Source organism: Erinaceus europaeus, chromosome 1 (genome assembly GCF_950295315.1).
Source record: "Erinaceus europaeus chromosome 1, mEriEur2.1, whole genome shotgun sequence".
Taxonomy (NCBI): Eukaryota; Metazoa; Chordata; class Mammalia; order Eulipotyphla; family Erinaceidae; genus Erinaceus; species Erinaceus europaeus.
Window position 1 is genome coordinate 30,887,152 of NC_080162.1, and position 27,656 is coordinate 30,914,807.

General features: G+C 38.5%; 1 protein-coding gene across 5 annotated transcripts in view; it reads right to left on the reverse strand.

Moving 5' to 3' along the window:
• Window positions 1-27,656, reverse strand: part of ADK (adenosine kinase) — a 452,224-nt gene that overhangs the window by 290,468 nt on the left and 134,100 nt on the right. For all 5 annotated transcript variants that reach the window (XM_060172912.1, XM_060172984.1, XM_060172793.1 and 2 more), the window contains exon 4: window positions 23,228-23,306. In XM_060172912.1, coding sequence (XP_060028895.1) covers window positions 23,228-23,306 — 79 coding nt within the window. The remainder of the gene's footprint in view (window positions 1-23,227; window positions 23,307-27,656) is intronic.

The window sequence follows — 27,656 nt, forward strand, 5'->3', positions numbered from 1 at the left end:
ACAGTCTGGAGAACTCTCAGAAGGCTAGAAATGGACCTACCCTATGACCCTGCAATTCCCCTCCTGGGGATATATCCTAAGGAACCCAACACATCCATCCAAAAAGATCTGTGTACACATATGTTCTTGGCAGCACAATTTGTAATAGCCAAAACCTGGAAGCAACCCAGGTGTCCAACAACAGATGAGTGGCTGACCAAGTTGTGGTATATAGACACAATGGAATACTACTCAGCTGTAAAAAATGGTGACTTCACCGTTTTCAGCCGATCTTGGATGGACCTTGAAAAAATCATGTTGAGTGAAATAAGTCAGAAACAGAAGGATGAATATGGGATGATCTCACTCTCAGGCCGAAGTTGAAAAACAAGATTAGAAAAGAAAACAGAAGTCGAACCTGAAATGGAATTGGAGTATTACACCAAAGTAAAAGACTCTGGGGTGGGTGGGTGGGTGGGGAGAATACAGGTCCATGAAAAATGACGAAAGAAATAGTGGGGGTTGTATTGCTAAATGGGAATCTGGGGAATGTTATGCATGTAAAAAAAAAAAAAAAAAAAAGGAAGAAGAAGTAGAAACGCAAAGCAGAAATTGACTGAGTTTGGAGTATGGCACCAAAGTAAGAAAGCAGACGTATACTAGAGTTTGCAGTGAGTACCTCCCTAATACTTCCTCTCCACTTTTCCAAGCTTTGGGTCCATGATTGCTCAACAATTTGTTTGGCTTTGTATGTTAACTCTCTTTTCAGTCACCAGGTTCCAGGTGTCATCAGGATGCCAGCCAGACTTCCCTGGATTGAAGACACCACCAATGTGTCCTGGAGCTCAGCTTCCCCAGAGACCCATCCTACTAGGGAAAGAGAGAGGCAGACTGGGAGTGTGGACCGACCAGTCAACGCCCATGTTCAGCGAGGAAGCAATTACAGAAGCCAGACCTTCTACCTTCTGCAACCCTCAATGACCCTGGGTCCATGCTCCCAGAGGGATAGAGAATGCGAAAGCTATCGGGGGAGGGGGTGGGATATGGAGATTGGGCGGTGGGAATTGTGTGGAGTTGTACCCCTCCTACCCTATGGTTTTGTTAATTTAAAAAAAAAAAAAAAAAAAAAAAAAGCTTCTTCACAGCAAAAGAAACCACTACCCAAACCAAGAGACCCCTCACAGAATGGGAGAAGATCTTTACATGCCATACATCAGATAAGAGTTTAATAACCAACATATATAAAGAGCTTGCCAGACTCAACAACAAGACAACAAATAACCCCATCCAAAAATGGGGGGAGGACGTGGACAGAATATTCACCACAGAAGAGATCCAAAAGGCCGAGAAACACATGAAAAAATGCTCCAATTCTCTGATTGTCAGAGAAATGCAAATCAAGACAACAATGAGATACCACTTCACTCCTGTGAGAATGCCATACATCAGAAAAGGTAACAGTAGCAAATGCTGGAGAGGGTGTGGGGTCAAAGGAACCCTCCTGCACTGCTGGTGGGAATGTCAATTGGTCCAACCTCTGTGGAGAACAGTCTGGAGAACTCTCAGAAGGCTAGAAATGGACCTACCCTATGACCCTGCAATGCCTCTCCTGGGGATATATCCTAAGGAACTCAACACATTCATCCAAAAAGATCTGTGTACACATATGTTCTTGGCAGCACAATTTGTAATAGCCAAAACCTGGAAGCAACCCAGGTGTCCAACAACAGATGAGTGGCTGAGCAAGTTGTGGTATATAGACACAATGGAATACTACTCAGCTGTAAAAAAATGGTGACTTCACCATTTTCAGCTGATCTTGGATGGACCTTGAAAAAATCATGTTGAGTGAAATAAGTCAGAAACAGCAGGATGAATATGGGATGATGTCACTCTCAGGCATAAGTTGAAAAACAAGATCAGAAAAGAAAACACAAGTAGAACCTGAAATGGAATTGGCATATTGCCCCCAAGTAAAAGACTCCGGGGTGGGTGGGTGGGGAGAATACAGGTCCATGAAGGATGATAAATGACATAGTGGGGGTTGTATTGTTAAATGGGAATCTGGGGAATGTTATGCATGTACAAACTATTGTATTTACTGTTGAATGTAAAACATTAATTCCCCAATAAAGAAACAAATTAAAAAAAAAAAAAAAAAAGGTGGTCCTGGAGGTGGCGCAGTGGGTAAAGCGTTGGATTCTTGAGCACGAGGCCCTGAGTTTAATCCCCAGCAGCACATGTATCAGAGTGATGTCTGGTTCTTTCTCTCTCTCCTACTTTCTCATTAATAAATAAATAAATAAAATCTTAAAAAAAAAGAAATAATGAATGAATGAATGAATGAAGAAAGAAAGAAAGGAAGGAAGAAAGGAGGGTGGTGGCACACCTGGTTACATGCACATCTTACCATGTTCAAGGACCTGGGTTCAATCCCCCTATCCCCACATGCAGAGAGAAAGCTTCATAAGTAAGCAGTGCTACAGGTCTCTCTTTCTCTCCTTCTCTCTCTCTCTCTCTTCCCACTTTCTCAATTTCTCTCTGTTCTATCAAATTAAATAAATAAAGTTTAAAAAATGAGGACAACCTGAAGAAATAGTAGTATAACAGGGCATAAACAAGAAAGAAAAAGAAAAAAGTCTCATGCTAAAAATAGGATCAACAATGCCACAGGGAAGTCAAATGAGATAAGTACTAAGAAGTATTGAGTACATTTGGCATCTTAAAGGTCATGAGTCACTTCTAACACTGTGTTTCAGAGACATACTGAAAGCAGCTGAATGACTAAGTGGCAGAGAGCTATGACTTACCTTTCCAAGAAATTCCAAGAAAAGAGGACAGAAAAATTAGATGTTAAAGAAAATGAAACACAACAGAACTTTTTTCTATAAGCAGTATTCCAGAGGTGATATTCATTCAAAGCAATAATTGTTTTAGTACATATGTCAAGGATATGGAATTGTATAGCAGTCACAAACATGCAATTTTTTTTCAAGTAAAACAAAACAAAACAAAACAAAAACACCTCTCATGGAGGCACCAGAACATTTCTGTAGGAGTCAATGAGGCTGTGCATGCGATTTGTTTCAGGGCAGCACAGATTTGCTATATAGGTGAGGAAAAAAACAGCTATCTTGTCTCTAGCAGGAACTTATTCCTGATGCTTAAAAAGAAAGAAAAGCTTGGAATAGTGGAGATGAAGTGTTGCCGCCCCCCATGATTTTGTTAATGTCTCCTTTCTTAAATAAATTAATTAATTAAAAAGAAAGGCTTATTCTTTTCTATCCCCATATAAAACTTCTGTTTAGCAATAGTAGTAAGTAGAAAGACTAAGCCAAAGCATAACCAGAGTTAGATTACCTCCATTACAATTCATATCCCAATTTGTTGAATACATATATATTTTTAATATTTATTTATTTATTCCCTTTTGTTGCCCTTGTTTTATTGTTGTAGCTATTATGGTTGTTGTTACTGATGTCGTTGTTGTTGGATAGGACAGAGAGAAATGGAGAGAGGAAGCAGAGACAGAGAGGGGGAGAGAAAGATAGACACCCGGAGACCTGCTTCACTACTTGTGAAGTGACTCCCCGGCAAGTGGGGGCCGGGGCCTCGAACCGGTATCCTTGCGCCGGTCCTTGCGCTTTGTGCCATGGTGCGCTTAACCGGCTGCGCTACCGCCCAGCTCCCCTTGAATACATATTTTAAATACTGTTTAATTTACTTTCTTTGTTTATGTTTTTAATATATTATTAATGGATAGAGACAGAGAAATTGAGGGGGCAGGGAGAAAGAAGAGAGAGACAGAGAGGCACCTGCAGCTCTACTTTACCACTTGTGAAGATTTCGTTCTGCAGGTGAGGACCAGAGGCTTGAACCTGGGTTCTTGAGCACTGTAGTGTGTGCCCTTAACCAGATGCACCACTGCCTGCTCCCTTAAATGCTGTTTTAGAGTGAAATTTTTTAAAAAATGAAAATCTTTCATGCTATAGGATTTAGAATATTTAAATTTTTCTTTCTGCCTCCGTTTTTTTAACTCAGAAAAGTTTCATATATTTATTCGGCCATTGCATTGTTGTCATCTCTCTGGATCGACCTCTTCAGACAAGGAAAGAGACAAACTATGAAGTATTTATCAATATCCATAGTGGAGAGCATACCTAATGACAATAAACAATATGAAACTTTAAAAATTCTAATGGCATAGCTATTACTAAATAATTATTGTATTAAATATATATGTCTCCATATAGGGAGAAATTTTGATATTTTATATATATTATAATGATTACAATGATTAAATATTATAATGATTATAATGATGATACAAAAACTACAAAACTGATTTTTTCATATGCCACATGAAAATAGACTCAAAAGCCTAATGCATGTACAATTCTGTTGAGCAGTCTCTGGGTCCAATTTATTCAATCATTTTATTTATAAATGGAGGGGAAAGAGAGGAAGGAAGACAGAATACAAGACATCTCAGCACCGCTCCATCATCCATGAAGTCCCCTTCCCCAGTGCTGTACATGGTACTTCCTATGTAGTGTTGGTGCTTAAATTCAGGATAATATGACATGATTCTAAGGGTGAGCTATCTCTGGGTCTCCAAAAATTGCTTTTAATTGATTTTATAATATGTGCTATGACATGAAAACAAGAGAAACAAACATGAAACATTGGCTATGTGAGGTCTGGGCTGCCTAACATAGCATATCATGGAGTAGTGCTCTGGTATTGTGGCTCTAGCACTGAGCAAAGAATTGGTAAACAAATTTTAATGCACTGAAACTTAAACTTAGCCAAATGTTTTCCTCAAAGTTTTTCTCTTCAGACTCACCAAAACTTCACTATCTTTCTACTTAATAGAGGTTAATCTTAAAATTATGTTAGATAAATATAAATCAATTTTTATTTTTAATCTAGCCAAAGACAATATATAGTAATAGGATCAGTAAATATGCACTCAAATAGTTTAAATTTCCTCAAACGTAGGTGGAAAAGGATTCTTCAAAACAAGTAAATTTCAACAACTAGTATAAAAATAACAATAAAATGAAGAGCAGAGGAGACAAGACAACTTTTGGCCTCTGGCTTCCTTCAATAAAGAAGTATTTTTATAAAGGAAAGAGCAAGCCAGCACTGATACACTAAAGAAACCACTTTAATAAATCATTTTTCAAGGAAAAGGAGAAGTCTGCAAAAATCTGTGAAAGTGATTTATCATCAGGTAAATAAAACGAACACCAATTGATCTTGTACCTAGGGAGTGATTCTTCTTCTACCAGTTACAAATATATCTCTGTTTAATATCACTAGGAAGGGTTAGGTGGTCTTATGTTTTGAATAATTTATTTGTACATTTAAGACAAAATCTATTTCAAAGCTTCATATCAAATGCTACTGTTTTTATTATAAAAGCATATATGTAAGTGGCATCAATCATTGATTTGGAGGAGAGAGAAATATGTTAAGTCCTCCAGAAGTAATGTTTTGAAATTGAGACATGAAATGGGCACAAATTGATCAAATGAAGGAAGAGAATGTCATGTGTAGAAGAGAATATGTATGCTGATGAAATTGTTGATTACCAAAGGGCTCACTGGAAGTCAATAGCAAATTAATAAAACTAGTTAGAAAGGAAAATATTTTAGCCATTGTTAAAGTTCATTCCTATTCCATGGTACATTTCAGTTTGCTTATCCATTCACCTGATGAAGTTTAGCTGGATTACTTACAGTTTGGGGTAATTACATATATAGCTTCTACAAATATTAGTCTAGCAAGTTTTGGGGTAAATGTTAAAGTTCTATTTCTTTATGAAAAATATTAAGGAATATGATCATTGAGTCATATGGAATGTATGTTTAACTTTAGAGGAAATGCCAAAAAGAAATCATGTCTGCAGGATTTTACTTTTCCTGAAGATATTAAAATATTTTATACATTATTTGCCATTTTATATATGCTCTCTTATCAGTTAGAACATTAAAAGACTTGACATGAAGCGGAAATATTCATTAATATGTGCATGTGTGATGCTAGTAATCTCTTCTGGATAATTAAATAGTATATTAGGAGTAAATAAAATGTTAATAAAGTCAGGCCTGGCTGGTGTGGCACCTGGCTGAGTGCACATGTTACAATGTGAAAGGACCCGGGTTCAAGCCCCCAGTCACAACCTGCAGAGGGGAAGCTTTACAAAGTGGTAAGGCAGTGCTGCAGCTGTCTCTCTATTTCCTCAGTTCCTTCTTGATTTCTCTCTATATATTTATGCAATAAATAAATAAACTCTTTTAAAAAGATAATAAGGTCAAATGAATAAAAAGTAGGACAAGTCGAACCCCGGCTCCCCACCTGCAGGGGAGTCGCTTCACAGGCGGTGAAGCAGGTCTTCAGGTGTCTATCTTTCTCTCCCCCTCTCTGTCTTCCCCTCCTCTCTCCATTTCTCTCTGTCCTATCCAACAACGACAACAACAATAATAACTACAACAATAAAACAACAAGGGCAGCAAAAGGGAATAAATAATAAAATAAATATTTAAAAAAAATAAAAATTAAAAAAAAAGTAGGACAAGTCACAATATAGAAAATAAGATATGACTCCTTAAGAAAAATATCATTAATGAGATGATTTAACTAATGCCATGCACCAGATGTTATCAATACTCTTCTATAGCCTTTGGATGTAATAACTTTCTCTTGTTCACATTAATTCCAGAGGACAGTAATTTTTTTCAACATCTCAATGTTTTTCATTGAAGCTGTGATTACCACTATACTCTCCTAAGCCCTAGAGAGATACACAATCCTCTAATCATATTTCATAACAAATAATATGAAGTATACTCACACTTCCATCAAATTAACACTGAGAACAAATTTGAGCCAAGGTTTTCTCAACATTGCCACAAAAAATAGTCAGAAACCCATCAAAATTGTGGGTTATTGCTGGGGCTTGGGACCTGCACTATGAAATCTACTGCCTCTGGTGGCCATCTTTCTTCCACATTGTTGTTACTGAGTATGACAGAGAGAAACTGAGAGAGGAGGGGAAGACAGAGAGGAGGAGAGAAAGATAGACACCTGCAGACCTGCTTCACTGCTTGAGAAGTGACCCCCCTGCAGGTGGGGAGCCAGAAGCTCAAACCCAGATCCTTGGGTGGGTCCTTGTGCTTCACACTATGTGTACATAATCCAGTGCAGCACCACATGCCACTCCACCCCCACCCCCCACAAATTACAGTTTTAATAATGCATTATTAGCTGCACTGTTTTCACACAATCACATTGCATCACACTTACAAATGTTACCAAATAGACTTTTTGATCAAAGATCCTTGTACTAGCTCCTGTTATTAAGACCTAGGCAAATTACAACACCTATTACAACAAACCAAGTCTACTTTAGTTGCTATTTCAAAGCTCTCCTAAACTATAAATAATCAGCACTCTCCTCTACATACTGAAAGTAATTTCTAGCGCAGATATTACATAACAATTACAGACATTACATAAAGATAAAACTCAAATCATATCATGAATAGGAGGTCCTGGGTTTGAGTCCCAGCAAAACATGGTAGCATCAAGAACAGAGGGGCCAGGTAGTGGTGCACCTGATTGAGCACAAATGTTACAGTGCACAAGGACCTGGAGTGGTGAAGCAAGGCTGCAGGTGTCTCTCTCTATCACCCCTCCCCTCTGAATTAATGGCTGTCGCTATCAAATAAATAAAGGGAATTTTAAAAAATTTTAAAAAACCAGCAAGCAGTGAGACAGAAGAATTGAGAAAAGTTCATGGATGGTGGAGCAGTGCTGTCGTGTGTGACTGCCTCCCCTAAATAATAATGGATCAAAAATTGGGTAGAGAAAGCCTCCCAGTAATTCTCTGTATACTGAATGCTGAGCTCATTCATCACCATAACATCTTTCCTCAACAGTAAAATTAAAAGCACTTTTCACCACATAATAAAAAGAATTCTCGGGCTTGAGAAATGGGCGAGTCTGTGAAAACACCAATATGCTTATGCTTGAACCACCAGAATCTCCTAATGCCAGAGCAGTGCTCTGATATCTATCATTTTTCTATAATAATAAATAAATCTAAAAAAAGAAAAGAAAAGAATTGGGCTTAGGCAGTGGCACACATGGTTAAGTGCCATGTGTTACCATACATAAGGCCCTGGGTTCATGGTCCCCTACCCCCACCTACAAGCAGGAAACCTTCATGAGTGATAAAGCAGTGCTGTAGGTATTTCCCAATTTCTCTCTCCCTCTCTATCCCTTTTTCCTCTCAATATCTCTCTGTACGATCAAATAAAATTAAGTTTAAAAGAGCCCCACTTCCCCAGAGCCCTGCCTCACTAATGAAAGAGAGAGAATGACAGGCTGGGAGTATGGACCAACCTGTCAACGCTCATGTTTAGCAGGGAAGCAATTACAGAAGCCAGACCTTCCACCTTCTGCACCCCATAATGACCGTGGGTCCATACTGCCAGAGGATTAAAGAATAGGATAGTTATCAAGGGAGGGGATGGGGTGCGGAGTTCTGAGGGTGGGAATTGTGTGATTGTAGCCCTCTTATTCTATGGTTTTTGCCAGTTTCCTTTTTAAAAATTTTTTATTTATAAAAATAAATGATAGGATAAAGTTTCTCCCTCTCCCTCTGTCTCTCTCTCTTTCTACAAAAATCTGGAGACAGGGAGTTGGGCGGTAGTGCAGCAGGTTAAGCGTAGGTGGCGGCAAAGCACAAGGACAAGTGGAAGGATCCCGGTTTCAGCCCCTGCCTCTCCACCTGCAGGGGAGTCGCTTCACATGCTGTGAAGCAGGTCTGCAGGTGTCTATCTTTGTCTTCCCCTCTATCTTTCTCTCTCCGTCTTCCCCTCCTCTTTCCATTTCTCTCTCCTATCCAACAACAATGATGACATCAACAACAACAATAACTACAACAATAATAAAAAACAAGGGCAACAAAAGGGAAAATAAGTATATTTTAAAAAAATATGAAGACAGATTAGAGTAGTGTGTATGTCCAAGGCTCTGAGTTTACTCCTAGTGCCAGATTAAATAATAATAATAAAGACAAGAAAACTACAAGTAAAGTAGTAGTAACTTCTAATCTTTCGCAACGCTAGAAGAATGGCAGAGCTGAATAATGTTCTATGCCCTTCCCTTACAATCCCTTCTCTCTCATTCTCTCTCTCTCACAGTATAAATTAATAAGTAAATGTAACTGTAAACAACGATTTTTTTAAAAGGGCCAGGGGAATAGCGTAATGATTATGTAAGACTTTCGTACTTCAGGCTCTGAGTTCCCAGGTTCAATTACTGGTTCCTCCATAAACTACAGCTGATCAGTACTCCAGTCTCTCTCACTATCTCTCTCTCTGTATATCTCCCTCATTAAAATAAAAAATTTAAATGATAAAAGAGAAAATGAACAGTTTCTTAAGGGGCAAAGATAGAAAAAGATGTTTAAAAAGAACGTGTGTGTGTTTAGCCTCATTAGGAGAATATAATTTAAAACAGTGAAATATTACTCTACCTTTACTATAATGAATAAATCATAAAGTCAAACTTTAAATTCTAAAAATAATGTGGAGCCACTAAAACTCTCACACACAGTGAGAACCTAAAAGGGAATAGTCACTTTGTGAACAGTGAAGCAGTCTATTATGAAATTAAACACGTGATGCAGCAATCCCCCTTCTACTGTAATAAAAATGCCTGTTAACACAAAGATGTCTACACAAATGCCTAAAGTGGCTTCATTCAGAATTCAGAAACAGTAAATAATCCAAGCACTTATTCCACTGGAAGGGAATAGACAAGCGGCATTACATTAACATTTTATAAAATGACATTAAGCTGGGGGTCGAGCGGTAGCACAGCGGGTTAAGTGCACATGGTACAAGCAAGGACCTGCTTAAGAACCCTGGTTCGAGCCCCCCACACACACACACACACGTTCAGGGGAGTCGCTTCACAGGTGGTGAACCAGGTCTCCAGGTGTCTGTCTTCCCCTCCTCTCTCCATTTCTCTGTCTTATCCAACAACGAACGATATCAATAACAATAATAATAACCACAACAAGGCTACAACAACAAGGGCAACAAAAGGGGGGGAAAATGGCCTCCAGGAACAGTGGATTCATGGTGCAGGCACTGAGCCCTTAGAGGCAAAAAAATGCTATTAAGCCACAAAAAAAAAAAACCTACTGATGAAGAACAAAATTGGTTAATCTCACATGTATTTGTGCCAAATGAAGGAAGCTGAATCCAAAAGCTATACACTGTCATAATTCAATGTATGACTCAGGAGCACAGGCGAGCTGTAAAGAGCTGGGCTGCCAGGAGTTAAGAGTTATCAGTTAAAACAAATATTCAAAATAAAACTAAAAGCCAAGGCTTTAATCACTTACTATGATTCTGTACCAAAGAAATTAAATTGGAGAAGTGATAGGTACTCGCTGTTCCATTTCTAACCCGCCCTGGGAACAGTACCAAGGTCAAGAAACACATGAATCAGTACAGATGTGAAGAGATGTTTTATTGCAAAGGGAGCCCTCAAAAAATAGCTCTTGCCATTATATGTATCTGGGCTGGGGAAGATGAAGAGCACCAAGTCATAGTAGTTAAAGGTCTCTTCAAAGCTGCCCATCAATAACGCCATGATAGAGATATCTGAGGAAGCCCTTGTGAAAGTCTCAGACATAGGCCTCAAAATGAAGGAGCTTGAGCTAAGCATGCAGTAGTTGACTGAAATCCCCTTGATAAACAGTGATGCACTCACTACCTGTGCCCCAATCAGCTTTCTCATTTGAAGACCTAATAAAAACCTTACTAAATCTCCAAGATTTGGTTACACATGAGCTTTTTGTGTGGAATTATATTCCTCAATGTAAAGCATTTTGATAAAACAATAGGAAAAGAGAAGCAAGATACAAGGTATTTGATTTATTTTTTATTGTTGTAGTTATTGATGTCGTTGTTGTTGGATAGGACAGAGAGAAACGGAGAAAGGAGGGGAAGACAGAGGGGGAGAGAAAGATAGACTGCAGACCTGTTTCACTGCCTGTGAAGCGACTTCCCTGCAGTGGGGAGCTCAAACCAGGATCCTCAAACCACAATCCTTAAATTGGTCCTTGCGCTTGCGCTTTGCGCCACATGCGCTTAACCTGCTGTGTTACTGCCCAACTCCTGGTATTTGATTTTCACTCCTTTTAAAAGTTAAGAAGGGGAGCAGTTGGGAGATCACTGGCCTGGTAGAGAACACATGTTACCATCATCCAGGAGACCCTGGGTATAAGCTTCAAGACATTACATGGAAGCACTTGCACAAGGAAAACTTCATGAAGAGTGGAGCAATGCTAAGGTGACTCTCCATCCCTCTCTGTCTCTATAAAAAGAGAGTGGCATTCAGGCTGGAAAGCTACAGCAGCAGTCCGCCATCCCTACCCCTGGGAACACATGCCCTGCAGCCCTGTACCCAGGAGCTAGACACTGCCAACTGGCCTCCTCCAGGGCACTGAGCAGTCAGGGGCCTTGAGGCTGGCGGATCTCCACCTGTTCTTCTGGGTCTGCCAGCATCTGAGCAGTTCGCATATAAGAGAATACTGCCAGGAGCTGAGAGAAACAAGGATCCGGGAGTTGGACGGTAGTGCAGCAGGTGAGGTGAAGCATAAAGACCGGCAAAAGGATCCCAGTTCAAACCCCAGCTCCCCACCTGCAGGGGAGTTGCTTCTGTAGGTGACTTATCTTTTTCTCCCCCCCTCTGTCTTCCACTTCTCTTTCCATTTCTCTATCCTATCCAACAACAACGACAACTACCATAACTACAACAATAAAACAACAAGGGCAACAAAAGGGAATATATATATAAAGAAACAATACAAAAAAAAAAAAAAAGAAAACAAGGATCCACTGGGAGATGAGAGACTCAGTGGACAGCTGCTCAGAGGAAATCAGCAGGAAACAGGCAGTCTCCACTCGCCCACTAGACCACAAACACCACACCTGGCAGGCCAGTCTTGGGGAAAGGGGACACAGGGCGGGAGAGCCAGCACAGGAGTTCTGCAAAGAGACTCTCAGGCCTGAGGCCCCAAATCCCAGGTTCAATCCCCTGCAACATAATCATCCAGCGCTGGCTAGCACTCTGGTAAAATTGATTGGTTGATTAAAAAAAAAAAAAAAGAGAGAGAGAGACTTCTGGAGGTGGGGCTATGGAACAGCAGCAGCTGTGTTTCTCAACTCTCCTCTCCTGGGTCAACTAGGAACACCAAAGGAGACCACCTGGGACTGCAATAAGATAGAACTAGAATGACTTCAGGAACCCACCAAATCACAGGTGAGTGCAAACACATGGGGCTCGTGGACAGAGAGGAACCTAGGGAGAGATTAAGTGGCTGGTAATAGTTCAATAGTTTATTGGTTGAGACACCACCTCCAGTCTGTTTCACCAACAAAAAGACGGCTGAAGGGAGGAGAGGAAGAAAGAGAGGGAGGGGAAGAAAACATTCTTCAGAACATAATAGCTGAGAACTTCTCTAGTCTAGACAACATAAAAGACATAAAGATTCAAGAAGCCCAGAGGGTCCCAAACAGAATTAACCCAGACCTAAAGACACCAAGACACATCCTATTTAGAATGGAAAGGAATAAGGATAAAGAAAGCATCCTGAAGGATGCAAGAGAAAAACAAAGAGTCACCCACAAAGGAAAACCCATAAGATTAGCAGCAGATCTCTCCACACAAACACTAAAGGCCAGAAGAGAATGGCAAGATACCTATCGAGTGCTCAATGAGAAAGGCTTTGAGCCAAGAATACTATATCCTGCTAGATTGTCATTCAGACTAGATGGAAGTATCAAAACCTTCTCAGACAATAAATGACAATAAATGACAATGACAATGACAATTGTCAATAAATGACAATTGACAATAAATGTCAATAAATGACAATGGCCTGAATTCACCTATTAAAAGACACAGAGTAGGAAGATGGATCAGAAAACACAACCCAACAATATGCTGTCTACAGGAAACCCACCTAACTCAACAAGGCAAATACAGACTCAAAGTGAAAGGATGCACTATCATACAGGCCAAAAAAAAAAAAACCACAAATAAACAGCCTGATTGCACATCTGAAAGACCTAGAAGAAGAACAAAGGAAACCTAAAGCAACCAGAAGGACAGAAATAACTAAAGTTAGGGCAGAAATCAATCACATTGAAGATAAAAAAAAACTATACAGAAGGACCAACAAAAGTATATGTTGGTTCTTCGACGAGTGAACAAAATCGACAAACCATTAGCCAGACTCACAAAACAAAAAAGGGAGAAGACCCAAATAAATCGGATTGTAAATGAAAGAGGAGATATCATAACAGACTCTGCAGAAGTTCATCATATCATGTGAGGCTTCTATGAACAACTATATGCCATCAAGCTAGGGAATCTGGAAGAAATGGTCGATTTCCTAGTTACCTACAAACTTCCAAAACTAAGTAAAAAGGAACTAGATAACATGAACAGGCCCATCACAGCTAAAGAAATTGAAACAGATATCAAAAATCTTCCCAAAAATAAAAGTCCTGGACCAGATGGTTTTACAAATGAATTCTACAAAACCTTCAAAGAAGAACCAATATCTCTACTCCCATACCTCTACTTTTAAAAGTCTTCCAGAGGATTGAAGACACTGGAATACTCCCTTCCAGTTTCAATGAAGCCAACATCACTTTGATATCTAAAGCAGACAGGGACACAACCAGAAAAGAAAACTATAGACCAATATCTCTGATGATCACAGATGCTAAAATATTGAACAAAATCTAGCCAACCGGATACAGCAGTATATTAAAAAGACTGTTCATCATGACTAAGTGGGGTTTATCCCAATCATGCAAGGTTGGTTTAATATGGATAAATCAATCAACATGATCCACCACATCAACAAAAGCAAGACTAAAAACTACATGGTCATATCCATAGATGCAAAGAAAGCCTTTGACAAAATACAATATCCCTTTATGATCAAAACACTACAAAAAATGGGAAGAGATGGAAAACCCCTCAAGATAGTGGAGTCTATATATAGCAAACCTACAGCCAACATCATACTCAATGGTGAAAAACTGGAAGCATTTCCACTCAGATCAGTTACTACACAGGGCTGCCCACTATCACCATTATTATTCAACATAGTGTTAGAAGTTCTTGCCATAGCAATCAGGCAGGAGCAAGGAATCAGAGGCATACAGATTGGAAGAGAAGAAGTCAAACTCTCCCTATTTGCAGATGACATGATAGTATACATAGAAAAACCTAAGGAATCCAGCAAGAAGCTTTTGGAAATCATCAGGCAATACAGTAAGGTATCAGGCTACAAAATTAACATTCAAAAGTCAGTGGCAGTCCTCTATGCAAACACTAAGGTAGAAGAAGTTGAAATCCAGAAATCAATTCCTTTTACTATAGCAACAAAAACAATCAAATCTCTAGGAATAAACCTAACCAAAGAAGTGAAAGACTTGTATACTGAAAATTATGAGTCACTACATAAGGAAATAGAAAAAGACACAAAGAAGTGGAAAGATATTCCATGTTCATGGGTTGGAAGAATTAACATCATCAAAATGAATATACTACCCAGAGCCATATACAAATTTAGTGCTATCCCCATCAAGATCCCGAACACATTTTTTTTTTAGGAGAATAGAACAAATGCTACAAATGTTTATCTGGAACCACAAAAGACCTAGAATTGCCAAAACAATCTTGAGAAGAAAGAACAGAACTGGAAGCATCACACTCCCAGATCTCAAATTGTATTATAGAGGGCTGTTGTCATCAAAACTGCTTGATACTAAAACATGAATAGACACACTGACCAGTGGAATATAATTGAGAGCCCAGAAGTAAGCTCCCACACCAATGGACATCTAATCTTTGACAAAGGTGCCCAGACTATTAAATGGGGGAAAAAAGAGTCTCTTCAACAGATAGTGTTGGAAAAAATGGGTTAAAACATGCAAAAGAATGAAACTGAACCACTATAATACAGAAGTATTACCAAGTACAAAAGTAAATATCAAGTGGATCAATCACTTGGATGTTAGACCACAAACTATCAGATACTTAGAGGAAAATACTGGCAAAACTATTTTTCACATAAATTTTAAAGACATCTTCAGTGAAACCTATCCAATTACAAAGAAGACTGAGGCAAGCATAAAACTATGGGACTACATCAAATTAAAAAGCTTCTGCACAGCTAAAGAAACCACCACCCAAACCAAGAGACCCCTCACAGAATGGGAGAAGATCTTTATAAATGTCATACATTAGACAAGAGGCTAATGACCAGAATATATAAAGAGCTTGCCAAGCTCAACAACAAGAAAACAAATAACCCCATACAAAAATGAGGGGAGGACACAGACAGAATATTCACCACAGAAGAGATCCATAAGGCCAAGAAACACATGAAAAAATGCTGCAAGTCTTTGATTGTCAGAGAAATGCAAATCAAGACAACAATGAGATACCACTTCACTCCTGTGAGAATGTCATACATCAGAAAAGGTAACAGCAGTAAATGCTGGAGAGGGTGTGGGGTCAAAGGAACCCTCCTGCACTGCTGGTGGGAATGTAAATTGGTCCAAACCCTGTGGAGAACAGTCTGGAGAACTCTCAGAAGGCTAGAAATGGACCTACCCTATGATCCTGTAATTTCTCTCCTGGGATATATCCTAAGGATCCCAAGACACCATCCAAAAAGAGTTATGTATACCTATGTTTGTAGCAGCACAATTTGTAATAGCCAAAACCTGGAAGCAACCCAGGTGTCCAACAACAGATGAGTGTATGAACAAGTTGTGGTATATATACACACTGGAATACTACTCAGCTATAAAAAATGGTGACTTCACCATTTTCAGCCGATTTTGGATGGACCTTAAAAAATTCGTGTTACGTGAAAAAGTCAGAAACTGAGGGATGTATATGGGATTATCTTATTCTCAGGCAGAAGTTGAAAAACAAAATCAGAAGAGAAAACACAAGTAGAACCTGAACTGGAATTGGCGTATTGCACCAAAGTAAAAGACTCTGGGGCCACTGGGGGGGAGAATACAGGTCCAAAAACGATGACAGAGGACCTAGTGGGGGTTATATTGTTAAGTGGAAAACTGAGACACATTATGCATGTACTAACCATTGTATTTAGTGTCGAATGTAAAATATTAATTCCCCAATAAAGAAATTTAATAAATAAATAAATAAGAAGAAAGGGAGTGGTGGAACCCCCAGCAACAATGGAGTCATGCAGGAACAGAGCCCCAGCAATAACTCTGGTGACAACAAAAAAATAAAATAAAATAAACAAAAAAAAGCCTGTTTCTACTTTCTGAACTAGGGCATAAAATATGAAAATTCTGAATTAAAAACCAAAGGCAGTATTACTTGCGGCAAGGCATAAGAAAAAAAGCATATTTGCACTAACTCCCTTTCCCAACGTCCTTTGGGAGGTGACACGATATGGTTCAGAAAGATGCTATGTGTGTAGTGGGTTTGCATTGGCAGGTGAGGAACATTAAGCTTGGGGGAATCCACCAGTTTTACAGCAAATACTAACTAGGTCTGCTCTTTGTCCAAAAAGAGACAGTTACCTCATGTCTTAAGTCCACCAGCTGTATAAATAATACTGAGAAATATCCCAGGAAAAAGAGCAGCCAGATCCTTAAAGTCTTGGCACACCAAGCAAGAAGGACTGTCTCTGCCAACAAAAACAGAGCAGTGATTGCTAGGAGTTGAGGTAGGGAGAAGGCTGACTATGAAATGGCTGTGGGGAAAAGTTTGGGGGGGGGCAGGAAGTGATGAAACAATTCTATACTTTATCCACAATATTGGTTACATGATGACACATGTGTCATTACTTAGGAAACTATACAATGAAAGGTCAATGTTAGTATATGCTAATCACACCTAAAATTGTAATAGAAAAATATCTTTTAAAATGAAATAAAAAAGATAAATGTCGTGACAACACTCCCAGGGACCTTTTCTACATATGACCTTAACGTATATGCCAACAGTGTGGTACTGCCTTTCAGCTTTCTCAATTAAGACAGTCAAAACGCAACAACATTTGGCAGGCTTCCCCTCAACCTCATTATTAATTGACAAAAAGAATATCCAAAGTCATTAAATCATCATTGCTCATGCTTCTCCTTTTGACCATTGAGCTAAACAGTCATTTCAGTTAAGAAGGATTTTAATAGAATGTAACATCTGTTTTATGTTACATGGGAGACAGAAAAATTCTTCTCTGACCAGATTATTAATGCTCAAGGCTTCATGAAGTTATTCTCTTCATTCACATCCTCACACCAGACCTCTAAAGAGTAACATACCCCCTAATGTATTACATTTTCCTGTTCAATGAGCAATACTGTATATACCATAACTATAATGTGATGTCTTGCTATTTATTTAAATTTTCGTATTGCCACCCGAGTTATCACTGGGGCTTGGTGCTGGCAATACAAATACACAGCTTCCTCTATCTTTCCACTTTCTATTTTGCTTTTGATAGGACAGAGAGAAATTGAGAGGGGAGGAAGAGAGAAAGATAAGACACCTGCAGATCTGCTTCACTGCTCTTGAAGCATTCTCCTTGCAGGTGGGGAGCAGGGGCTCGAACTCGGGTTCTTGCACTTGGTAATGTGTGCACTTAATGGATGCACCTCCACTCAGCCTCCTTGGTATTTATTTGTTAAACAACAAATGCATTTCTTACTCTCAGTCACAAATTTAAATTTACTGTATATTGACAGTGAAACAAAAGAGATAATCTCAATTTTGTGCTTTGTCATATGATATATAAAGACCCAGGTTCGAATCCCTGCTCTCCACCTGCAAGGGAGACACTTCAGGAGTGTTGAAGCTGGTTGGCATGTGTCTCTCTTTCTGTTTCCCTATCAATCTCTCCCCTCTCAATTTCTCTCTGTTTGAAAAGAGAGAAAAGAAGAAAAGAAGGAAGGAAGAGAGGGAGAGGGAGAAAGAGGGAGGGAAGGAGGGAGGCAGGCAGGCAGGCAAGGCAGGCCAGGAGTGGTAGGTCTGTTATGCCAGCACTGAGCTGTAGTAATAACCCTGACGGGATAGGGAAGGAAAAGGGAAGGGGGGAGGGGAAGGGAAGAGAGAGAGAGAGGTTTCGACTAATATCTCTGCTCTTATCAAGTTCACATTTCTGGTGTCAGTTCAATGTGTTGACATCAGGGGAAACATTGTTCAACAAAATCATCTGTGCATGACATACATAGGATTTTACTTACTAGAAACAGTAGGCTATCATACATATAAGAATTTCTAGTTATGTGATCTGGGAGGTGGTGCAATGGGTAAAGCACAGGACTCTGAAGCATGAGGTCCCTAGTTCAACCCCCAGCAGCAAATGTACCGGTGTGATGTTTGGTTCTTTCTCTCTCCTCCTACCATTCTCATAAATAAATAAATTTTAAAATGAATTTCTAGGTATACAAAATATCTACTTTAAACCTAAATGCTTATTCTAATTTTCCAACTATTTGTCAGCCACTTCACTTGCTTTTATAGATCACTGAGATATGCTAAACTGAGTACGGCTAAACTGAGCATCATCTCAGAACACTTCCAAGCATACTGGTCATTTCAACTTGTCAACATTGGATTCCAAAGAAGTTACAGTAGAGCACTGAGGAAGTCTTATTTAACGTGGCTGTATATTTGTCATACCTCCTTGAATTATGAAGCTGCTATATTACACAAAATAAATATATTTTTTTCATTGTATGGGCTTTATTTTCTCCTAATATCCTTATGGCCTTTTCAAATGTTATATAATTTTGAAAAAATACCATATAATTTTTCTTCTACTGTAATACATTTTCCCACTCTCATCCTCATTGTATTTATAAATTAGGTACGGACACTCATCTCACATTTTTAAAATATGTATTAGGGGCTGGATAGTGTCACACCCATGTGCAAGGACCCAGGTTCGAGCTTCCACTCCCACCTGCAATGGGAGATGCTTCACAAGTGATGAACAGATTTGGCCAAAATTCAAATTAGCACAGTTTAACAAATATGCAAATAATTAATCTTATATTTCTAAGAACTTCCTTCCCACCCCAGCCTTTCTGTGCCCAGTAACCCTTGGGTCAATAGTTTTTGTTAGTCCTCTGAACATATCCTTGGAACTGGCTTTCAGGCATACTCAGTCAAAGCTCAGGTTAAAAACCTGGAAACAACCCAGGTGTCCAACAACAGATGAGTGGCTAAGCAAGTTGTGGTATACATACACAATGGAATACTACTCAGCTATAAAAAAGGTGACTCCACCGTTTTCAGCCGATCTTGGCTGGACCTTGAAAAAATCATGTTTAGTGAAATAAGTCAGAAACAGAAGGATGAATATGGGATGATCTCACTCTCAAGCATAAGTTGAAAAACAATATAAGAAGAAAAAACACAAGTAGAACCTGAACTGGAATTGGCATATTGCACCAAAGTAAAAGACTCTGGAATTGGTGGGGGTCGGGGGGGGTGGGAGAGGATACAGGTCCAAAAAGGATGACAAACGGCTTAGTGGGGGTTGTACTGTTACATGGAAAACTGGGAAATGTTATGCATGTACAAACTATTATATTTACTGTTGAATGTAAAACATTAGTTCCCCAATAAAGAAATTAAAAAAAAAAAAAAAAAAAAAAGCTCAGGTTAATACCATTAGTCCAGAGGCTTGGCCACAGTTACAAGGGTTGGGGAGATAGCACAATAGTCATGCAAAAACTTCTTTGTTTCTTCTGCCTGAGGCTTTGAGGTTCAATCCTCTGGTTTTAGAGGGAGAAAAAAAGGGGGGTAGAGAGAGGGAGCTGTACAAAGACACGCTTTTTTGGGAGAGATAATTATTCGGGCCACAGATCAGTCATGACAAGGATTGTCACTGTACTTGTTCTTTTTTTTTTTTTTTTTTTTTTTTTTTACCAGAGCACTGCTCAGCTCTGGCTTATGGTGGTGCAGGAGACTGAACCTGGGACTTTGGCACCTCAGGCATGAGAGTCTCTTTGCATAACCATTATACCATCTATCCCTGCTGGACTGTCACTGTAGTAGTGGCAAGAGAAAGGGGTATAGGGTGAGTATAATAAGTTTGAGTCATCAAACTCCAAGTTTTCTGTGGATGGGCAAGATCTATACAGATCTGAGTATGATCTTAATGACCCAGAACAAAGTAATTTAGAGCTCCTATTGGAAAAGATAAAGCTAGACACCAGGATCTGGGAAGTACCTTACTCTCATTCAAAACTGAGGCATGTGTATGTGTACAAGAAGAGAGAATTACTATTCGTATAATATTCTTTCTTTACCCCACACAAAAATCTGCACCTGTAGGCTCTCGGGGGAGAGGAACTCCTGCTTACCATGAAAGTACATTTGGAAGCCTAAGCTGATTCTTTTGGAGGATCATCAATAGGCAGAGGCTGAAGCCAAGAACATATAAGTGATTTTGGAGGCATTCATAGACCTAAAACTGTTGTTGCTCATAAAACACACTCACAAATGTGACAGTTGCTGCTGAGAAAGTAATAAATGATGAAACAATTTAATAAGCCTGGTGGAATGGAGCTTTGAAACCTAGGAAAGCTAAACCTCTACAGATGCTGAGTCTTAGCAAAACACTCATAAAAACCTCTCATAAAAGTGAAGTTACAAACTGAGGTTTGGGGAGAGAACTAAAGGTATAGAAAAGAAAGAGAAATATGGAGATGGACACAGAATGACATACATATTAATATTTACAGATTTCATACATTTGAAAAGATTACTAAACTATAGGAAAAAATTCTCTAGGCTAGTAACCAAGAGGTAATATTCAAAAAGCAAACCAAAACTGACAAAATAGTGACAGTTTTTTCATAAATGTATGGGAAATAAATGCAAGAAAGCATTTCTTCATACACAACAATAAAAATGTAAGCACTGTACTCATGTCAACAACTGAATGGCAAGCCATTACCCCCTCAATAAAATGATTTGGGAATAAATGTTATCAAGATGGTACTACAGATTATCACATGATAGAAAGTACAGATTGTTCACTACAGTGACAGCATTGTACATATACTTGATTCACATAGTTCAGTTTAGTGGCACTTAAAATTTCCTGATCATATAAAAGGTAAGCAGTCTTACAAGGAATAAAATAGACAGTGTCTTCAGTGCTATACAGGTTTTGAAAAATCCAAGAGAGAAGGTGTCATATGAACACTTCACAGATAGCATAATGGTTATGCAAACCAACTCTCATGCCTGAGGCATCTAGGTCCCAGGTTCAATCCCCCACACCATCAAAAATCAGAGCTCAGCAGCACTCTGGCAAAAACAAACATATAGAAACATTTTACTAAATCTGAGAGCATTGTTGAAATTCAATATGAGTAAATTAGAGATGAGGGGAAGGGGGAAGAAGAAAAGAATTGATAAACCTTTTGATGGACAGGAGGAAGAAGTGAAAGAGGAACAAAAAGTATTAGCAGCAGTAGAAACAGGAAAGAGAAGAGAAAAGTAGAGGTAAAAAATAGAGGGACACAGAGCAAGGGAGGACATAGAGGGGGGTAAGAATGGATAAGATCCTATGAGGGGTGCAGGGAGCAGAAGAAGCAAAGGAAAGACCTGTCAACTTCCCTACTAAACCTATTCAAAATACAAAGTTAGTACATTTAAAAGAAGTTTTAAATTTCTGACCTAATATAGCAAGACTTTCAAATGTTCAAGATATGAGAAGGAAGAAAAAATATGAGCGCCCTGGAGAGATAGCTCACAGGATAGGGTCAAGCCTAGTCACACACATGGCCCGATTTTGAGTCCTGGCACCACATGGGAGGTGCTATAGCACTACATGCGGGGGGAAGTTCTAGTACTGTGGTGTTTCTCCCTCACTCTGTTTTTCCTCTGTTCATCTCTCTGTCTGAATAAAAAAGTAGCCTGGAGTGACAAAATCATGCATGTACAAGGCTTTGGCTCTGCATCAGAAAATAAGTAAAATTTAAAATTAATGAGGCCAGGCAGTGGCCTATCTGGTAGAGTATATAGGTTACAATGTAAAAGAACCCTGATTCAAGCCCCTGGTCCCTACAGGCAGGGAGGAAGTTCGATAAGCAGTGAAGCAGTGTTGTAAGCCTCCCTCTGTCTCTTTCTCTCTCTCTGCCTTCTCTCTTACCACCACCCTCAATTTCACTGCCTCTAGCCAAAATAAATAAAATAAAACATATTACTATTTTTTTTAATTTTAAGAACACTGGCACAAAAATATGACACAGTAAATAAAGTATAAGTAACACTTGAAGGAATCATGTTGAGTGAATGAAGAATAACAGATGACATTACTCACAAATGGGACTTAATCAAGGTAAAACAAAGACTGGCTATGATTGATTGTAGCAAATTCAAGGGTTCTGAAGAGGTTGGGGATTGTGATAGAAGAGCTGAAGAGGTATACAAACCACTGATGGAGGAAGATGACAGGTGGTAATGGATGAATTTCGCAGAAACTTCACCGGTGGAGATAAGACATGGTACACACATGACAACAAATGACATGGAAAGCATCAATTCCAACAATGTGATTTTTTAAAAGTAAACCAACTCTCATGCCTGAGGCTCCTAAATCCCAGGTTCAATACCCCACACCATCATAAATCAGAGCTAAGCAGTTCTCCGGCAAAAACAAACATATAGAAACATTTTACTAAGTCTGAAAGCATTTTTAAAATTCAATATGAGCAAACTAGAGATGAGGAGGAGGGGAAAGAAGAAAAGAATTGATAAACCTTTTGATGGACAGAATTTAAAAAATTGATAAGGTATGACATACATACATATATGTGTGTGTGTGTGTATATATCACGATGTAAAAACAATAAAATAAAAATATCAAGGGATTCAACAATTTTAAAAGAAATGTAAGTAAATAATAAACATAATAAAAGATGTTCAAACTTAAAAATAACCTAAGGGATAGCAATTATAGTAAATTTTGTTGCTTAGATGGAAAATGATTGCTAAAAATCAAAATCAAAACCAACAAAACTGTTCTATGGCAACAAAATAAGAATTTCAATAATTGTACCAAATGATTAAAAGTCTAAAATCAATTGAATAGATTTCTTTACAATTTTTAAAATAATTAACCAACCTGGGCAACTTTAATTGAATTCTGGGTAGAGCCACCAGCATGATATTCGACTTTGAATTTTTTTACAAGTTCATCAAATCTATAAGAAAATCATAGCAGAAAAAAAAAGTAAGTTAGCATATGTCACTTGTCATAATACAATTCTTTCTGCTGAGAAGTGCATTAAATCACAATAAGCAAAAACTATCTTCAAGATATATTGATTTATTTAATGAGAGTACAACAAAAAGAGACCAAAGAACTGCTCTGGCCAAAAGGGGTCAAACCTAAGACCTTAACCTTGTATATCTACCCCCTACCCCTTGAGCTATTTTAGTAAAAATAATTGAATTAAATAATTATGTTGAATAAATAAGTTAAAACACCTGGGACAAACAACCTTGCTAATTTCCACAGTTTTTTTAAAAAATAAATGTACATGTAAGTGAATTTAAAACATACTGTCAAGAACAAATCACTAAAGTAAAAGGCAAAAATAAAAACTGACACATTATTTTATTTAAGCAATGCAAATTTTCCTTTATTGGGCAATGATCTTTAGAATTTTTTTTGACATATACATACATATGTTTAATTTTAAAGTTTTTTTTTTTAATATTTTGTTTATTTTACTGGATAGAAACAGACAGAAATCATGAGGGAAGGGGGAAACAGGAACAGAGAGATAGAAACTTGTAGCACACCTGGTCCGGGAGGTGGCGCAGTGGATAAAGCATCTGACTCTCAAGGAGGTCCTGAGTTCAATCCCCAGTAGCACATGTACCAGGATGATGCCTGGTTCTTTCTCTATCCTCCTATGTTTCTCATTAATAAATAAAATCTTGAAAGAAAGAAAGAAAGAAAGAAAGAAAGAAAGAAAGAAAGAAAGGAAGGAAGGAAGGAAGGAAGGAAGGAAGGAAGGAAGGAAGGAAGGAAGGAAGGGAAGGAAGAAACCTACAGCACTGCTTTACCACTGGTGAAAGTTTCCCCCTGCAGGTGGGGACCAGAGGCTTCAACCCAGGTCATTGCACATGTTAAAGTGTGTCTTCAATAGGCTATGCCACTACCCAACCAACTTCAGAATCCTTAGACATGAACATTCTACTATGTTTTAAAAGCTTTAGATATAGTAAAGACTAGTTGTTCATAACTTAAATCAGGAAAATATATTCTGTAGCATGATCCTCAACAACAAAAATTTGTATGAAAAAGATCCTTTATGTGCAAATAAAAGCACAGATAGATATAATACTAACTTCTGATATCCGTTACATTAGAGTTGTATCAAAGTAAACGATTTCTCTTCATTAAAACGCTTCATAAGAAACTTCTCATAGCTTCACCAATGTGTCCTGGAACCTCACTTCTCCAGAATCCTACCCATCAGGGAAAGGTGGAAAGAGGCTGGGGGTATAGATTGATCTGCCAAGACCCATGTCCAGTGGAGAAGCAATTACAGAAGCTACAGAAATAAGTCAACCCATGTCTACGATCTTGGGAGAACTAGTACAGTTTCCAAGGTAGTCTTACAATCTTATAACCTACTATTAATCACAAATAAAATTTTAATAAGTAACTAAGTGTGCCACCACCTGGCCCCCAAAATTTTAAATAAGTAAATAAAAAGCTGATGAAGGTGTGGAGACTTAAATACCACTGCTGGGGATGTAAATTGGCTTAGTCTCTATGGCAAAACCAAATTTTACTTTAAAAAAGTCTATCATATGATCCAGAAATTTCACTCCTAAAATAACTGGAAACAAAAATGCACAAAAATAAAAGCACACTTAACGTTCACTGCAGCTCTACATACTACAGGGCAGACTTAGAAATAGCTCAAGTGATCAGCAATAGACAAGTGAATAAGAACTTGTGGTAATTATACACAATGGAATACTACTAAGGCACAAGAAAAGAAGAAATCTTGCCTTTTGCTCCAACATGGATAGTGCTAGAGGGATCATGCTAAGTAAAATAAGTCAAAAGATGAAAGACAAAAATAGGATGAGCTACTTATATGTGAGAGCTACAGCAACAAGGCAAGGGAACTAGCAGTGCCAAACATAACCCTCACTTTACGTTGCAAATCTGAGTTAGAGGAGGTAGAGATGACAAAGACCTGTGCCACTCTCCCTCCTTTGTTCTCTCTCCCCCCTTCATTGCTTTCTTTTTCTCTTAATCATTTTAAATTCATCACAAAGACATAAGCCCAGGGCCACTAGAGCTCAATTTTTTCATTATTCTTTTTGAGAAGTGAAGAGGAACAGGATCAGGTTGTGGTGAACCTGTTTCTGTTTAAGCACACACAGTAAAGAGTGCAAGGTCCTAGCTTTAAGCCATTGTCCCCACCTGCAGGGGAAAAGCTTCAGGGGTGGTGAACCAGGCCTGGAGGTGTTTCTTTATTTCCCTCTCCCCTCTCAATTTCTCTGTCTCAGTCCAATATCTGAGAAGTGAAGAGGAGAGACACAGACAGAAAGAGAAGACAGAGAAAACAAAACTGCTCCATCAGACATGAAGTTCCCCTCTTGCCAGCCATGTTGCTCATATATGAGGCTAAGGATCTCTCTAACAAAAAGAGCAGTAAGGTGTGAAATCTCTACTGGTATCTGATTATTCTTATATGAAAAACATTACAAAGAATAGAGCTAAAGAGATGCATAGGAAGCCAGGCGGTGGCAAACCAGGTTAAGCATATATATCACTAAGTGCAAGGACTCAGGTTTGCGCCCCCAGCTCCCCACCTGCAGAGGGTATGCTTCACAAGTGGTGAAACAGGTCTACAGGTGTTTTTCTTTTTCTCTATCTCTCCATCCTCTCTCAATTTCTCTCTGTACATATTTAATGAAGTAAAGGGGGGGGGGCGAGGCAGTCGTGCACCGGGTTAAACACACATAGTGTGAAGTGCAAGGACTGGCTCAGGGATCCTGGTTCCAGCTCCCAGCTTCCCCACCTGCAGGGAGGGGGTTACTTCACCAAGTGGTAGAACAGGTCTACAGGTGTCTTTCTCTCGCCTTCTCAATTTCTCTCTGTCCTATCCAACAGTAACAACAACAACAACAAAATGGTAAAAATGGCTGCCTGGAGCAGTGGATTTGTAGTGTAGGCACCCAGCCCTAAAGATAACCCTGTAGGAAAAAAAAAAGATAGTATGATGGTTATGCATAAGACTCTCATGCCTGAGAATCCAAGTTCTCAGGCTCAATCCACCATAAACCAGAAATGAGATCTCTTCCGTATTCTCTATCTCCTTAAAATAAACAAACCAAAAAAAAATTTAAATAGTATAAAAAAAGAGAGAGAACTATGAATAAGCAAATACCCACAAAACTGCCATTTACCAATTACAGTTCTAACAATTAGTAAAATTACATCCCATTTTCATAGGAACTGAAGCCATAAAGCTATCTGAATCTTAGGGTAAAAGAAATGAAAAGTAGAATATATAAAAAGATTTCACACTGCACTAACATCATTAAAAAGAAACAAGAATCATTAGCTCTGGACATTTCATAAAGGAACGCACATGGAGATTAATACTCAAATAAAAGCTTTAGAGCAAAACTCAGAAAAATAAACTTCCTTAAGAAAGTACTCATAACTGCCAAGAAGGGTTTTTATGAAGTTCTTTCTTAAACATCTCATCTAAACAAATAATAAATGAGAAAACGCCAGTAATTCTAAACAGGTTATACTTATTAAGACCAAATGTTAATAGAATAACATGGGGGGGATCCACAGACAAATCATAAGTTACAAAGCTTTGAAATGTTTTACCACAAATGTTTCGTGGAGTTGAAAAAAAATCACTTAAATGTCAGTTTGATAAAAGCCAAAAGAACATTTCCCACATGTGTTTACATTTAAGCATAATTTTAAAAGATGGAAAAAGTAACAGTCATTCAAAACTAAAACTAAACTATTAGTTTATAAGGATTGTAATTTAAAGATATTTCTCCAACCCCTAATTGTATTTCCTTTGGTAAGAAGCAAGTTTAAGCATGTGTTGCTTAGATAGAATCAAATTCAATTTAAAAATGTTTAAAGGTTTAAATATTCTCATTTATAACTCTAAAGGTGTATCCAGGTTTTTACACAGGAGATAATCAAATACACAGTTGAAAAGCTCTTTGTATAAGTATAGGTGATTAAAATAAAAGGAATTCTTAAATTCAGGTGTATAATAGGTTTCTACTCATTTACATAAACACACACACACACACAAACCCCAAATTCACTAAAACCAGTTTGCAACTTTCATTAAGTACTTAATAAAGTTGTTTGACATTTAGTTGTAAACCAAATTAGAAAAAGCCACATGGGGGGCTGGGTGCTGGTGCACCTGCTTAAGTGCACATAGTACTAAGCACAAGGGTCAGTACAAGTGTCCAGGTGCAAGCAACTGCTCATCACTTGCAGCGAGGATGTTTCACAAGTGGTGAAACAGGTCTCC